Here is a 17,051-nt window from a genome sequence, read left to right as displayed (position 1 = left end):
AAAATCAATCTAAAAATCATTGTATCTGCATTAATTAAGATGGCATGGTATAGTTAGCTCTAAATCAAAGGATCTGGTTTCAAACTGCCTTTGACACTTATAACTCTGTGGGACCTTGGACCATGTATTTTAAATCCTCAATTATTTCATCTGAAAACAGAAGGTTGAATTAAATATGCTCTGAGGTACCTTTAAATTCTAAATCTAAGATCCTATGCTTATATTGTGTGCCTAGAAGATTTTACACACATTTACAATCATATATATATATATACAGATAGTGGTAGAGATAAATATATATATATATATATAGAGAGAGAGAGATATAGATATACACATGCATATATGTGAAAATTGAATATATATGAAATTTTATATATACATGTATTGTACATATGTGCATGTGTTCTTATTTTTTCACAAAGTTGCATAAGACTTTGAAATGTGTTTTGATTATATTTCCCAAAGTTGAGAAGGAAAATTTAAGGTAGTATGTGGATTGAATAAAATTATTTTTGAGTAAATTTTCTTCATTTAAATTTTTATTGTATAATCAATTAACTATCCTTTTAAAAAAACAAGAAGAATCACATCTCATTCTTGGTCCATTAAAGCATATATTAGTTGAATCAAACATACCATTAAAAAAAATGCTTACTTGAAAGTTGTCTTCCTGATTTTCTCTTATATAATTCAGATCTTAAATCGCTGTCAGCATTGTGTATGTGTGTGTTTAATTCTCTATTGTACTTTTTCTTTTAACAAATTATATTTATCAAATTTTTCCTATAAAAAGCAATAGGAAAATAATATAAGTGGTACATAATTTACCCTCCTCTATCGCCATATATTCCTACTGCTTGGCCTACAATAAATAATTTGACATAGATTTATTCCTGCCTTGAACAAATCATCAATGGTCTTGAGACACAATTTGTATAATCACTTCTAAAAATAACGACTAACAAGTAATACACTGAATATAACTAACCCATTAATACTAACTATGAGAAAAGGAACAAAAAGTCCTTATATTCTTTACAATTGCAAATAAGCAACATTTTCATAAAATTACTTTTTAATTTCATACAAGCTTTGGTGGTCATGCCATGTTTTGTTATATTTTGCTTCTATGGATAGTCTATCCACATGTGCAAAATGTTCTATTGTTTATGGCAAAAAGATACTGAACATATTTTATATTTCCTGTTAAAAATAGGCCAAAAAGTGAATGTTTTTTTTCATAAAGATCAATAATGTTCATAAAACAAAAATCACGAAATATCGATAGCATGTTGCAGTATCATTTCAACATGATACTTTAAAGTCCCCAAGACAATTAATAGCACTTAAACACTTCAATGGATCTGTGATCTCATCATCATAGGTATGGCCTTCAGATTATATTATATGTATGTATTTTATATTATATGTCTATTATATATACAGATTATATTCCCTTCATTCCTGTGTTGCCCACATTCTTCTTTAAATCCTCTGATCTATCAAATATCCTGAGGCCTTCTTTTTCATCTCTTCCTATTACAGGGTTACTAGTGGAACACATGGACTGTCCATCTGTTATTCCCTGCTCTTGTCATGATGATCCATCCCATTTTTTTTCTTATCAAAATCAAGCCAACTTGATAGGGATGTATTAAATATTTATTATGTGACAAGTCACAGGACTCTTCGATGTAATTTTTATGTCATCTCTTGTACCCACTTTTTCTTTAGTTGTGTCTAAACAAAGTACTATAGAAATGGTCAGTTTCATTAAATGCAAAAGTAAAGATTCTACTGAATATCCAAATATTTTATCTATGTGACATCAAAAATTCAAATCTTTGTAAACAAAATAATTATTTCAATATTCACATGATTATTATGACATTATGGAGATGCAGGCACTGAGGCAATAAGATATACTTGATAGATCGTCATCCTTAAAATCAGAAAGACCTGGATTCAAAATCTGCCTCTGAATAATAATATAAATAATAACAATAATAATAACATTAAAATTGCCATCTATATATTATCTCTTGATTTTTACAATAACTTTGTGAAGTAGGTGTCATATCTTTATTTTACATAGGAGGAAATTAGAATTAAAATATGCAAATAACTTTCTGAGGATCATATAAGTAGTAATTCTGCAGTAGGTTTTGTCCTCAGGTGTTGTTGATTCTCAAGTTAAGCACTTTCATTCACTATGCTATATATTTGCCTTGTAAGCTTTCTGGGCGATCCTGACCAAATCAGTGTACTTCTTAGTGCTCTTTGACTACACTCTAGATATGTAAGTTACAAGAGAATTAATAATATGCTTTGGTGGAGAAAATGTATATTCTTGAGAATTCCTTAACAATTAAATCATAAGTTCAGACAAATAAATAAAAACAAAGCACAGGCTGTACACTTGATTTCTGCTTATGGTGAATGCAATTGTTAATCCTTAAACATACAATAAAAAGTTCCATTTTAAAATTATCTTTTGTTATGTCTTATAAATGTCAGATACAGAACAATGGGGGAAATGAATATGGTACACACATGAGCTAACAATCCTTATGATTTGTATTGCAATTACAAAGACAGTTCTGTTCAAGTACTAGCATATGCTGAAAATGCTGTTCTGTTTTATGAGCCCAATATCAAAGAACTAGATATTTAGAAACATTTTTTCATGTTTTATTTCATTTCTTGGTGCAAAATAGGTAAATATAATGATTCATAATGATCAATTTTACAAATATTTGAGAACTGCATAAAAATATTTTATGAGACCAAAGTGAGATCATTAATTATTTTTTGTCATAATATCTTCTATTTATTTCCTCTGTGATCTTGGGAAAAAATATCTCATTTCTCTGGACCATCTTTTACTTCTCCATAAAATTGAGGGTTGGATTTGATTATCACCAAGGTTCATTATAGATAGCACTCTCTATAATATTCCCATTAAACTAGATAATGTTTATAATTTGTTCAATTTGGGAATTTTTTCATTAAAAATTATTTACTTAATTTAGTTAATTTTTCCATGAATTTAATTCCATTAATCTCATAACTTTGCATTGAATAAAGATAGTGTAAAATAGTAAAGATATGAGCTGTGATGGTATAAGGAATAAATTGGAATGTTTTATATATATAACATTGTAAAATGGAGATATCATATAATAATTTCTCTGGTTAGGCATGAGTATGAAATTGGAAAGTCAGCAATATATTAATATTGTTTCTATTTATGTGTTCTATTTTGCAGCACCTTCTCCAGTCACTAATGTGAAAAAAGGAAAAATTGCAAAAAATAGCATCTCTTTGTCTTGGCAAGAGCCAGATCGTCCCAATGGAATTATCCTGGAGTATGAAATCAAATATTTTGAAAAGGTATGGCTAATATTATATAAAGGATTGAAAGCTTTTTTTTTTCTTTTGTCACAATATTCATGCAATTTATCTAAAAATACTTGGCAATTGAATATATAAACCAGTGTCCACTGATTTCTGCAGTCTATAGGTACTTTTGCTATATTAGATACTATAAAGGAGTCTTGAAGATGGGAAAGACTATAAAGTTCAGCTAGTTTATCTCCCAAAAGAGTTACAGAATTTACATTAAAGTATCATTGATAAATGGTCATTCAACTTCTGATTAAATACCTTCACTAATAAGATACTCAATATCATATCACATACATTGATCAATAGTTTTTTTTAGAAAGTCTTCCCTGTATTCATTTGAAATATGATCTCCTGTAAGGAGCTTTCCTTGAACATTTTATTATGGCTCCTGAAATTGCTTATTTCCTCTCCTACACAATATCCTTCCAAATGTTTGAAAATAATAATCTCCTTCCCCCTCCTCCCTCCAGTCTCCACATTCTCCAGTGGAATGCTGGACTCTGAAGAAGTCAATTTATTAATGATATTATTTGTAAATGGATATTGCTGTTTATAGTTAACAATAAGGCAGTAGAATGGCAAAAAATCTGTTCAAGATGTAAGCTCTCTGCTGTGTCATTGGTGTCAAATGTGTTTTAAAATTATTTCTACTTTTTTCAATCATTTTTAACAGATGAGATACTAAGAAAACTCCAAGGGGATTTAAATTATATAGCTATGGTTATAATAATGGTGAACTATAAAAGAAAAAAAAAAAAACGTTCTGGGGACAATGATTGCATATGGATGAATAAAGTGATTTAAAGAAAGTATAATAATTAACCAAAGAAGTTAGGCATATACAAATCAGATGATGAAAAGTTGCTAAAGTCATAAACCAAAAAAAAGTACAAAATAGCAAAAGGATATAAAGTTTAGAAATGATTGTCAAGTGAAGGTTTTTGTTTGCTGGTTTTGTTTTATAGAATTGGCATTCTCTGTTTAATGATATTCAGGGCACTTATTAGAAGGAAGAAGGAAAAGAATTTTTACTATCCAAGTTTTGGAGGTAATTAAGAAAATAGCCTAGAAATAGAGGGACTAAGGTGTAATAGAAACAAAACTTTGGATAGATAATGGGTGCAGAGATCAGTTTATTTTATAAAGCATGTAGTTGTACTTTTCCCAAATTGGGAAAACTGCCTTCTTCCATACTTAGGACATTTTCATCATATTTTCTTCCTAGCACTGTTGATCTGCTATAATTTCAAAAATATACCAATTTGCCATTAATATGATTGACATGAAGTAAAAATTTCAAAATAAAATGAATTTAAAGTGAAATTTTGATGTGCAAAGGAGTATGAATTTAATTAATATCAATTTGTATAATTAAAAAAGCTTGAGAAGCTGACTTAAGACAAGTACACTTGAGTGATGTTATATAGATAATTTAGCTTCTCTGAGACTCACACTGAGACCCAAGTTGAAAAATAAGAGAAATAATTAGATTACCTGTGAGGCCCCTTCCTTCCTCATGCATTTGATCCAGTGAATTCATTACCAAAATAAAAATATCTTGCCTAATATTCATCTTAAACAACATCGTATTTTATACTGAATTGCCATCAAGTTGCAAATATGTATTTTTTAAAATTCAGAGAAAAACTAATTGTTTTACTGACCTCACTAAAAATGCTAATTTCTGAGCAATGAGATCATTGCCTGGTTTATGATGCATATATTTCCTGAATTCTATGTGTTCCTGATTATTCCCTTCAACTTCAAAATTAGATTCAAGCCAAATTATTTTTCATCAATATATTAAATAACATTAAAAGATTGGTATTCGGTAAACAAAAATTGTCTGATCAGCCAGTTTTCTTGAAACTCTTTACAGCATCTTGGTATCTTGCACAATATTAGTTTTTTTTTTTTATTTTCTTTGAGTTCCTAAGGATCTTGTTCTTTTCTGAATTCATGCAGTTATATGCTAAAAATATTTCTAGGAATTTTGCCGAGTGGCTTTACAGCAATAAATTTCAATGATGTCAAAGAATTGTTCCTCCGTCGCCTATTTTTTGATACCTGATGTAGTAACCATTCTGGTGGCAAAGACAGAATCCTGTTAAAGCTTGACAATTACAAAGCACATAGTTCTGTTCTCAAGTACTGCTGCTAAGCAATTGAAAACCTGCAATGTGAGCAGACTAAGCAGCTAAAATGGCTGCTTTGGGGCATGTTGAAAAGTTTGCTGTCAGTTCAATTCTTGAAATTCTTTTACAGAATCACTAGCCTTCCCTCTTCTGGGGTGTGGGCTGGGGGATATAACAGAGACCTTCAGAAAGAAGATGAATTTCTGATGGTCTTTGGAGACCAATCGTGTATTCATTTTAGATATGTTTTTATCCTTCAATTTAGATGTTATGGGGCTACTGAATACATACTTTCTCTTGTATCAACAATCATTATTCAGAGATTTTAATTTTTCAACTCAGACTAAATATAAATAACTTAATCAGGTCATTGCAGCTTAATTCTATCTCAGTATTGGGAAATATTAGGACTCCTAATGAAGGCATTCATTAGCACCTATTAACTGAAACAATTTTGACATTTATATTAGTTGAAAATCAGTTTCTACCTAGTGAGAATACATCACTGTATATTGTTAAAATTCCTTTTAACATAAGTGCAGATCCTCCACCTCCCAAACTGATTATCTGAATATAAGGAATTCACAGGCCAAAATATTGGGGAGAGTTGAAACAATTTTCTTTTTTTTTTTTCTTTTTTGAAGCAGCTAGAGGTAAGTGACTTGCCCAAGGGTCACACAGCTGGGAAGTGTTAAAATGTCTGAAGCCAGATTTAAATTCAGGTCCTCCTGACTTCTGGGCAGGTGCTCTATCCACTGTGCCATCTAGCTGCCCCAAAACAGTATTCTTACATATTTTAGATTGTTTAGAATCTATAAGGCAAGTCAAGGTAAATCATCCTTCAGTAGTTTATCATTTGTAATTATAAATCAGAAGAAGGACCAAAAATGGTCATAGATGTCATATAAAATCACTCGATTATAAATTTGGGACTGGAAGGAGCCTTAGAAACCATCTAATGAAATCCTTTCATTTCATGTATCATTGATTACCACTTGATCTTGATTGTTAAATTCAAGGCCCAGAGTTGGAACAATTTTAGAAGATAAATAGCAATAAACTTCAAAAGGTTGAATATTTTACAACAGGATGGAAAATAGTCAGGAGCTAGCTCCAGTTGGAGCTACATATTGGTTACCATAGTGCCTGACATATGTATGCATTTAATACATATTTATTAATAGGTTCATAATTAGATAAGATGATTTCCACAATTTTTTTTTCTGAAAAGATTCAATGTCAATTTATTTCAGGCCATATTGCATCTCTCAAAATCAAATGGGCTCTGATGGATATTGATATATTTTGTCTAATCTAACTCCTTCACAAACTTCCTCCTTTTCAGAGGCTGGTAGTAGTAAGGAAATGATTCATACTCCTAGAGTTCTGTAGCCAGTGAATTTCTATAACAATGAATTTAACAGATTATGAAAGGTGTTCTTTAAGAAGCCAGAAGTTTATAAAGGAGAGTCAGTGTCATCATATCTGTATTAGGACTTTTTAACAATTCACTCAAAAACTAGATATCTACTTCTTGCTCTAAAGAGAAAAGAACATTTTGGCTCGTGGGCAATGAATCAAACAATATGCTGGAATTGATGTTATTAGCTCTCAGGTATAATAAATTTTCAGGGACTAAAATCTAATCATGGGGCATGATTTGAGGGAAGGCTTCAAATGTGCATTCAATTAAGTATTTAAGAAGTGCAAATAGTCAGTGCTGGTCATCCAGTGAAGCCATCCTGTCTTATGAAAATATCTTCTGAAGAATTTTTCGTTGTCCTAATTTATCAACAGCTGTTTCTGTGAATATGCACACATACACATTGGTAGTCAACAAGGGTCTTTCCTTAAAATTCATTATTAGGAAATTTATCTAGTATAAGGAATCCCCTAGGATTTTGTAGAGCCTCCCTTTGCCTCCAGGATTTTAGTTAGAGCAATATATTTTCACAAATTAATATATATATAATATACATTCTTGTAATATATGATATAGTTATACATGTAATGTTTAATAGTCATACATAGATAATTTCCTAATAATAATTTTAGTAGATCATGAATTTATCTGATAAACAGATACTAAAGTAAAAGAAGAAAAAAGTAAAATCAGAATCACACTTTCACCCACTTAGGTCACTTTATTATTGCCCTGATTGTTTGTCCAACATTCTTGAAGAGGACTATGGCATCAGGGAGATGACGTCATGACATGCAAATGAATTGGTTTTAAGTGAAGGAAATCTTTTCAAGGTCACCTGCCTCACTTACCCTCCAGAGCATTTTGAGTCCAGTGGCCAAATACAGATCAGGATGACTGGAGATGTCCCTATACACAATGGGAGAGCTTCTTTTGTTTCTTTGTTTGTTTTGTTTTTCAGCTAAGGTCTTCACCAGGTGTCAGTTTGACTGGGGACAGATCCATTCAGTGATTAAGCCTAGATAGCAATTGAGGCAAGAATTTCATCTTTCACTTAGTAAAGCAAGCAAACAAACAAATGAATGAATGGATAAATAAATAAATAGATTTGCCAGGGAGTTCCCCAGAGTTTTTGGCAAAAACAGAAATGTTTGCTATTTACAATCACTGAGTCAATCAGGACCCAAACAAGGACCAAATGTGGCTTGTCTTGGGACCTACTGTTGAACAAAAGTGAAAATCAGAGTGCTCTTGTTTAAAGGCATAGTCCTTCAGAAACCTAGCCAATAAACCCCAACATATCTTAGGAGGGTTAATTGCCATTGGATGATATCCATCTATCCTAAAATGAAATATTTGCAATAAATTATCATGGTACCTATTGATGAAATAAACCAAGGGTTTTAAGTTTTTTTAAGACTTGTTGATTTCTACTTTATTTTTCATCTGCAAAAGACAACCGTTGTCAAATCATTTCATTGATTATTAGAAAAAGGATTGTCCTAAAGTAAGATTTGAAAAGGTTTCATAAAGAATGTTTTCCCATCTTGTCAGTGATGGAGTTTTAACATATAAATCACTGATGGACATATGCCTATGGAAATGATCGACTACTGATTGAGCTCCCTCCTAAAGAGCCTTTCTAACTTCATGTCTATTTCAAGTATATCATTGTTTAGTCACAGAATTTTAGGTGGTCCAGAGAAAGCAATTCTTTATGACTCAAATAATAATTCATGTTCATAATAACATTTTGGATAAATTGACAATGAAACCTTTACTATTATCCTTTCATTCAAGAAGTTCCATAATCCCTCCTTTTAATATGGTTTTTATAGTATGTCCAAATGGATTTTGATGGACTCATTTCTGAGACCAAGCTAATGTCCTTACTTTCATCAATATTATGATCTTTTATTCAGGATCTGTGACTAAATAATTATCTGCCCTACTGAATGAATCATGGCAAATAGTGATTCCATGATTTTATCATTGCAAATACTCATCTAAAAGAAATTTTGATGGTAGAGGATATATATATATATAATATATATATATATATATATTATATATATATGATGCATCTATTCAAAAAGATCAAAATAGGGCAATTATTTATTATTTGTTTAGGATCTTGGATCATGATTTAAAGTGCATATAGATGAAACACCAAGCATCAAAACTTCAAAAAAAAATACAAACCTATTTCCAAGCTACAAATATACTTTTGCTTATTACAAATAATGATTTTGTGGGGGGAATTTTGAACATCCTTTTAGTAATGTTATTCTGGCAAAATTATATTTACCACATTTTAACAAAAACATTGGCTAAAATCTGTGACTGATGGCTTAGAAGTAATAAGGGAAATTCTACAAGGAAACAGAACACATAGAAGTCTATTCAGCTTAACCCACCAAAAGCATCTTATTTTCTTACAGTGGCTATGATGCCTTCATAAAGAATCCACTTGAATTTTTAAAAACTATTCTAGAGCAAGAATTTCTGAATTGTGAATGACTTCTTGCGAAAGTTATTTGAAGGAAGCCTAGTTCTGTCTCAAAACTGTTTTGCAATAATTACAGCTCTGAAGAAGTTATCAGACACATAATTAGAGAAATAAAATTGTTTCTCATAGTGAATGTTCATCATCCTGAGTTGTCACTCCAAATTTGGGAACATCAGTTATATCTAAGTTGTTCTTTTCACACTTCAACACTCTCAAATAAATGTTCTGGATGAAAAGATAGTACATATATACATTATCAAGCATAACCCAAAATATATTATTACAAATGATAGCTTAGGATAGCTAGGTGGTATAGTGGATAGAGCACCAGCCCTGAAGTCAGGAAGACCTGAGTTCAAATCTGTTCTCAGACACTTAACACTAGCCTGGCTGTGTGAAACTTAAGTCATCTAACCCCAATTGCCTCAGGAAAAAAAAAAAGAAAAGAAAATTTAGCTCAATAAGATTTCCTAAAATTTTCTTTATTGAACATATGATTTTTCAAGATAGAAGTCCTATTGAAGCATTCCCCTCTTCATACACACACACACACACACACACACACACACACACACACACATTTGATATTATTTGTTCCATGTTATACTGAGAGTGGATCAATATGTCTTGGCCATGTTGACTAGCTAGAAATATGTTCCTTTAAAGGAGACAATAACAGCAGAAGCTTTAGAGATCTCTCTTCTAGAATTATAGGGTTTGATGATTAAATCTCCTTTGCACAAATCAAAACTACTTTTGTGGTTTCTAAAGTATAGTTTTTATATATATTGTATATTTCATGGCATGGAAAAAAGATGTTTTCTAAAAACCACTTCAGTGCAATTTAATAAACATTAATTTTGCCACTTTTTATGCAGAGCTCTACACAGTAGAGATTTTCTTCAGGTAAATATGTTATTCTCCTTTCAATAGAGGCTCATAGAGCTTAGAACAGGAATGCAATCCATATACAAACAATTATAACACATTAAATTTATGAGTGCTATATGGAGAAAAACTTCACAAAGTATATTGTATTTAAGGTGTCTTGAAAAATAGGTAGTTTTTCTGTTACCAAATTGTTACCAAAAAAAAGTGCAAAAGAAAGAAGTTCACCAATTAAAAAAGAAAAGAAAAATGTGCCTTGAAAAGTTTTTTTTGCATATATGTGTACTTATATGTGCATATATGTCCATATGATCAGGGATTCAATTTTTGTTATTTGATGATCCTTAAAAAAAAAATTCCCTCAAGACCTCTTTCACCTAATACTGGATGGAGTTTTGCTCAGTATATTTTACACCAATTTTATGTAGTTTGAAGGCTTGTTCATCTCTTGCATGTTTACTTATACAATATTTACCAAATTTAGAACAGCATTTGTTAAAATTGTGGTTTTTGTTTCTCTTTATCAAATTATGATCAGCCAACAAAAATGCTGACTAGCATTGCTGTCTTAAAAATATAGAAAAGTAGATGTTTCAAAGAAATGCTAGTTCTGATAAACAGAAAAATCAATTTCCCTAATATAACTTTAGCAAAATATACCTAATAAGCTGCGTCTCACAAGGTTCAATAAGTGGGGATATTTGGAGAAAGACATTGATGAATATCATGAGTGACACTATTAAGGTGGAACAGTATAAGTCATGAACTGGAGACAATAAATATTTTAGCATTAATAGCATGGAAGAAAAGAATGACAAAGTGAAAATGTGGGGAAAGTGAATGTATATAAACATAGTTACATATTATTTCATATAAGTAGTTCTGAGGTGTTTTAAATTTCCTTGATTAGCCAAATGTCAACAACTTGATATCTCATCAAATCCAATGTAGAAACTTGTTTTGTGTCTTATCTCCTTTTGATACTGTAGAAGTTATCTCCAAAAGCTGTATCATTCTGAAAGTCTACAATGTATATGTTTTTCTGAATACTACTATAATTACATAAAATAACACAACCATGAGCGTATATACAGGTATTGATGCAAGAGGGAAAATGAAAAATTATACTTCTTTCTGATTCAATTATTTGACTTTTGGTGCTTGAAATGGATTATAAGTAAAAAAAAAAATAACTTTAAAAATTGAGAAAAGTCTAAATCAACTGGGATGAGGTCAAAAAACTTAAAGTAAGAAAGAACTTTTTAAAAGTCACCTAATCTAGTTCTGCCATTTTACAGATGAGAAAAGTGAGACTTGAGGAGTTGAAATGATTTGCCCACAATCACACATTTAGAAATTGTCAGACATGATAAATAAATTCAGGTACTCTGCTCCTGGACATAGCACACTTTCAACTATACCACAATCAATGTACTCCTACTATGACTTGTAATGATAGAAGCAATAATTTTTAGAAAAAATAATAAAAGACACTTAATTTCAGGATAACATTTTAAAATAAAAATTTGTTGTTTTCCTTTACTATCAGCAGTGTAATTCTAAACCAAGAAAGTACTCTAAAATTATTTTTAAACTTAAGAACTTTAGATCCAGATATCTGCTCTCCATCTTTTCAAAGTATCTAATACATATGAATTGTACTTGCTTATACATTCAAGTGATTATTCAAAAGTAAATATATAAATAGATATTTATGTTTATTAACATATAAAAGAATATGTGTAAATGTGTGTATACACACATATTCTTTTCAAACTTATTGTTTTCATTTCATTCAAATGAAGAATTTTAAATGGCAATACAAAGTACTACAAACAGCCATGTTATGTTTTTCTTCATAAAATTATGTCCTTTTCAGTGAATAAGGTTGGGATTTCTTTTCCCTGTTTATATACCCAACATTTAGCATAATACCTGAGCCAAGACATCACTTAATAAATTTTGATTGACTGAGTAAATCTTCTAATACCTACTGTTGCTTTATCCAACACAGCTTATAATGAGTAAGATATAATATGGCACTCAATACATTTTTTAAAATCCTCACCTTGAAAATGAACCAAAACTATAGCTTGGTACTTTTTAATGAACTTTCTTTGGTTTCTACCAGGATGTTTATTTTTTTTAAATAAAAGAATTTCCCTGGCAGAAAGGCTTTTTCTTAATAATGAACTTGGAATCATATTATATTTCTAGGCCTGCATGTACCATTTACTCCTCCATGATATTAGTCAAAAACCTCTCAGACTTAAGATTTTCTACAAAATGGAAATAACGTGTCCCCTTTTGCTTTGTAAAGATATTTTTGTTTTATTTTTTAAAAATTATTTAGAAAATATCATGTTATTTATTGTGCTGCTTTAGATAACAACTTTAGATAAAAGATAGTCTTGACCTTCATGTAACTCCATGTAACATACTTGGGTAGGAGGATATGAAATAAAAGTAAATGTATTTGCTGTTATTCATATACTCGGTACAAAGTGTTACCTGGTTCTGAATAGAGAATATAACTGCTGATTAAAGGGGTATTATGAATATCAAGGAAAGTTTCTTGAAGAAGGTGAAATTTCAGTGAAATTTTTGAATGTGTGAATGTGACACATTTTTACAATGTGTCATAGTGAAGCAAGTTTTGGCCAGGTCCAAGAAGACCTGCAATATCTCTAACATATATTATATGTGTAACTATGACAAATCATTTAGTTTTACATTATTCTAGCAATCTCTTTAACTTACAATAACATTGCTTATCTAGAACATAGTATAGTTCATGGTATATAGTGGGTGATTAATATGTATATATATATATATAGGTTCATCTATATCAACAGAGGGAGATTGGGCTCTGTGAATGCTTCTAATGATATTGCAGGTTAAGGGAAAAAAAGAATTGGTGGGTTGGGGAAATTTGCAAGTAAACAAAAGAGTAGGAAAGAATGACATTGGCAAACTGCAGTGTAGATATTATAGATTTCCTTTATTCCAGCTTGCTTGGAGGAGAAGGAGGAAGAGAGAATGGATGAGTAAAATAACCTGGAAAAATCTTCTCCAAGTGGTGCCATGAAGTGGAGTTATTTGTATATAATTTTAATAAGTGAGAAGCAGTGTACATAATAGATTGGTTCTGAACAATCAGGGGGCAGGGAACTGTATTCAAGACCATCCCTGACATATAATGTTTATGTTTCTTTGGACTAGCTATGTAATTTTTCAGTTCTCTAGGCAACTCTCTAGGACCAATAAAGTACAGGAAAGATGCCAGCCTACAATAGTGGAGGAAGTGTTTAATATGGAAGTTTGCTATATCAGTGAAATGACCCTACCACCTTTATGCTCAGTTAGGATGTGGTTATTACTCAGCTTACAAGGCTCACTTGGAACTTTCAGGGTAGTGATTCCCTTTCACTGGATGCTTGCTATCCAAATACAAGCAGAAGAGATATCCAGGCCAGGGTGTATGAATTCACCAGCTGGTATTTCTGCCTGTTATTGCCCTGAACTAATAGAGGTCAATGGGGTCCTCACTACTCCTACACAGTAATGGGCCCATTGCCATCTGTTAATTCAAGGCAGGCATGGATAGAGAAGCTGTCTTTGGGGCTGTTGTTTGCCAGCTGGCTCCTCATCCCAAAGACCTCCCTTCCCAGCATGTGGGCAGCTGGCTAGTATTACTCATTTGCTCAACTGAGGAGTGGTAGAGTGGGGGAATAGCAGTTTTACCATCTTAGCTAAAGAGTTCAAAGAAGGACAAAGTAGAGTTATTGATGGTATACATTTTAAAATTTTTAAATGTAGGAAAGATGTTTGAGGATTTATTCACAGATTTGTGGGTGAGGGAGCAAGGAAACAAATAGGAAGTCATTTTGAACACACTACAGGCATTTTGTGTGTGTGTGTTTTTGTGTGTTTTCTAAAACATATCACTGTAGTACACTTCATTAGTCACTATGTGAAGTAACATTCCTTAGCTAGTTCATAATGACACAAGGTTTATTTTTTTTTTCAGAAGTGGGAAACTTTCAGATCCCTAGGTATGATACCACTGAGAAACACAAAATTACATAAATAGATAAATCAGACCCTCTGTGTAATGAACATGATATAAGGCATAATTCCAAGAAGTAAGTTTCTAATGTCCTGATGTTTTTCTATTTGCCTCCTGCCTTCTTATTATGGAAAAAGGAGTGTATTCAATTTCATAGGGTTAATCTCATACAAACTGACTTCATTTTACAAAAATGATTTCTCTCTTATGGGATAAAGATATTAAGCTTATCAGCATTTTGATTCAAAATATCATAAGGCAAGTATGCCAGAATTGCTTATGATAGTTGTAGTCATATTATTTTACAAAAGCAAATGACAGTAAATAAGAAACACTAATAAAAGTACCTTCAAACTATTTCCTTCTGGCAGAAAGTAAATGGGAGAGTAGTGGATTAATCCAACAAGCCTTGTGTCTTCACAAGTACCATTGATGTTTTCCACTTGGGTATTCTAAGAACAATCAACATCAATAACATTTGCTGGGACAAATCTGGCCTTCTACCTGCCAGCACAAAATGAAATGCGAAGAAAGCAGTCAAAATTGGTTTCTACCTACTGAGACTTAAACTTCTTCATCATGTTTGGCACTGAGTATTGTGAAAACAAGTTCCCTAGAAGCTCAATGAGCAAGCTCTTTCATCTTCCTTGACAACTAGAAAACAAGGAAGCCGGCTTGAATCATTTACCAAAGGCCATATGGTCAGAACCAGAGATTGTAACACAATAATTTTCTGTTTTCTCAGATTGGGCTTAAGAACCATAATTATCCCTCTATTCATTTTTTTAAAATCAGGCATCTTTTAAAAGTAGCCAGCTACAGTGATTTTCTAGATTGATACTTCTAGTGCTGTAAAGGATCTCAGATGTCATCTAAACTTAATGTAAAGGTAAGAAGCTAGAGAACCAGAGACTTTGCTGAAGATTGTTGACACTAAATGGTTCAGCCAGGATTCAAACTCAGTTCTATGAGTTCATTGATTCAGCTTCAAATCAATCAATAGAGTAAAGAACATATAGCAGATTCATTTGAAAGGAAAAAAAAAAACATCTCAGAATTTTTTTAGCATATTAGATATATACACTTCAAGTCTGAATCAATGAAAGAACTGTTTTGATGTTATTGAATGAGGGAAAAAATTAAAATAAATATAAAAGTTTCAAAATTAAACCTATTTTAGGTTTTTTGTTGTTTTTAATTAGAATTACATTTTTACATACCTGGTCCATTTAGAGTATAAAATTTTGACAAAATAAAGGGCAAAATCATTTGGCAGAGTAGTAGTCAGTAGAAAAAAAAATTTGATGCCATTGCTGTGATATTAGCTGTATAACTATAGGAAACTCCTTTTATGAATTATGGCTTCACCATTAATAATGAGAAAAACAAGGTTGCCAGCATTACCTACATGAATTATGAATATATATATATATATATATATATATATATATATATATATATCTTTGAATTCCTGATAATAATCATCAAATTTCAAGAGTGCAGGACCAAATCTACTATACTACAAACTCATTATGTGTATCTTCAATGAATGTCTTACAATAACTGATTCTCCATAAGAAATTGGAATCTGCAAACTATGATATTCTTCTTCATAATGTTCTTACATTTAGTAGAAAGATATTCACATGTTCTTTCCATTAGCTCTTTATAAAAATCCATTACACATTTCTATCTTTAAAAAGTATTTCCCTGAAATATTTTTGAAAATTAAGATTTACAGTAGATAATCAAATTCTTAGAGAAGTCAGCTGTTGGGGGGAAAAAAATCAAGCCTAATTGATTCTTACCCTAACATTAACCATTAACTAGACTTAAATGGGTTTTTAAAACATTATTCAGGAACATAATCTATTCAATAAAACACTTAGAATCCAACATGAGGTTCAGAACATATTTTAAGAGGAAAAAATTAGTAATGTAGATTGTGACCATATGTGAAAAGGCAATCTTTGAAGTTCCTCATACCAAGAAGTCAACTAGATAGATCAACGGGTAGAAATTTGGGTCTTGAGTCAGAAAAAAACCTGAGTTCAAATCTGGCCTCAAATACTCATTAACTGATTAAGTCATTTATTCTAGATAAATTACTTACACCTATTTTTATTTGCCTTAATGCAAGGGATAGGAATTGGCCAACTATTCCAGGCATCTTTGCAAATAAAACACCATACAGGTCATAAAAGTCAGACATGACCAACTGAGCAATTTAACAGCAAGAAAATATGTAGAAGATTGTTCTGAAAAAAATTTGAAATCTTTGATCAGAAGAAATCCTTGCCTTAATGGATCTTGTTTTTTGCAGTCTATAATATAAAATATGTTAAGGTTTGAATGTATTATATCATTTTCATTTTTGTGTCCCCAGCATATAACACAATGCCACGATCTTATTAAGAATTTAATGAACATTTGGTGAATTCAGTTAGGGTTGGACTGATTGACTCATAGTCAACATGCATGACTTTGGCAAATTTTTAAATAGAGTAAAAATAAAGATAAGTGATTTAATGATCATTCTATTCATTTACCATTCATTTAACAATGTAGTTTCCTTTCATCTCTGCTTTTCCCACATAATGGAAACACTGCAGAGGA

General features: G+C 31.2%; 1 protein-coding gene across 5 annotated transcripts in view; it reads left to right on the top strand.

Annotated features, from left to right (window-relative positions):
• The window catches only part of EPHA5 (EPH receptor A5), a 454,937-nt gene that overhangs the window by 338,498 nt on the left and 99,388 nt on the right, over positions 1–17,051 (top strand). For all 5 annotated transcript variants that reach the window (XM_031942342.1, XM_031942341.1, XM_031942339.1 and 2 more), the window contains one exon: positions 3,272–3,396. In XM_031942342.1, the coding sequence (XP_031798202.1) occupies positions 3,272–3,396 (125 nt within the window). The remainder of the gene's footprint in view (positions 1–3,271; positions 3,397–17,051) is intronic.

The sequence above is a fragment of the Sarcophilus harrisii genome, chromosome 6 (genome assembly GCF_902635505.1).
Source record: "Sarcophilus harrisii chromosome 6, mSarHar1.11, whole genome shotgun sequence".
Lineage (NCBI taxonomy): Eukaryota > Metazoa > Chordata > Mammalia > Dasyuromorphia > Dasyuridae > Sarcophilus > Sarcophilus harrisii.
This window is presented reverse-complemented; position numbering and strand designations above follow the sequence as displayed.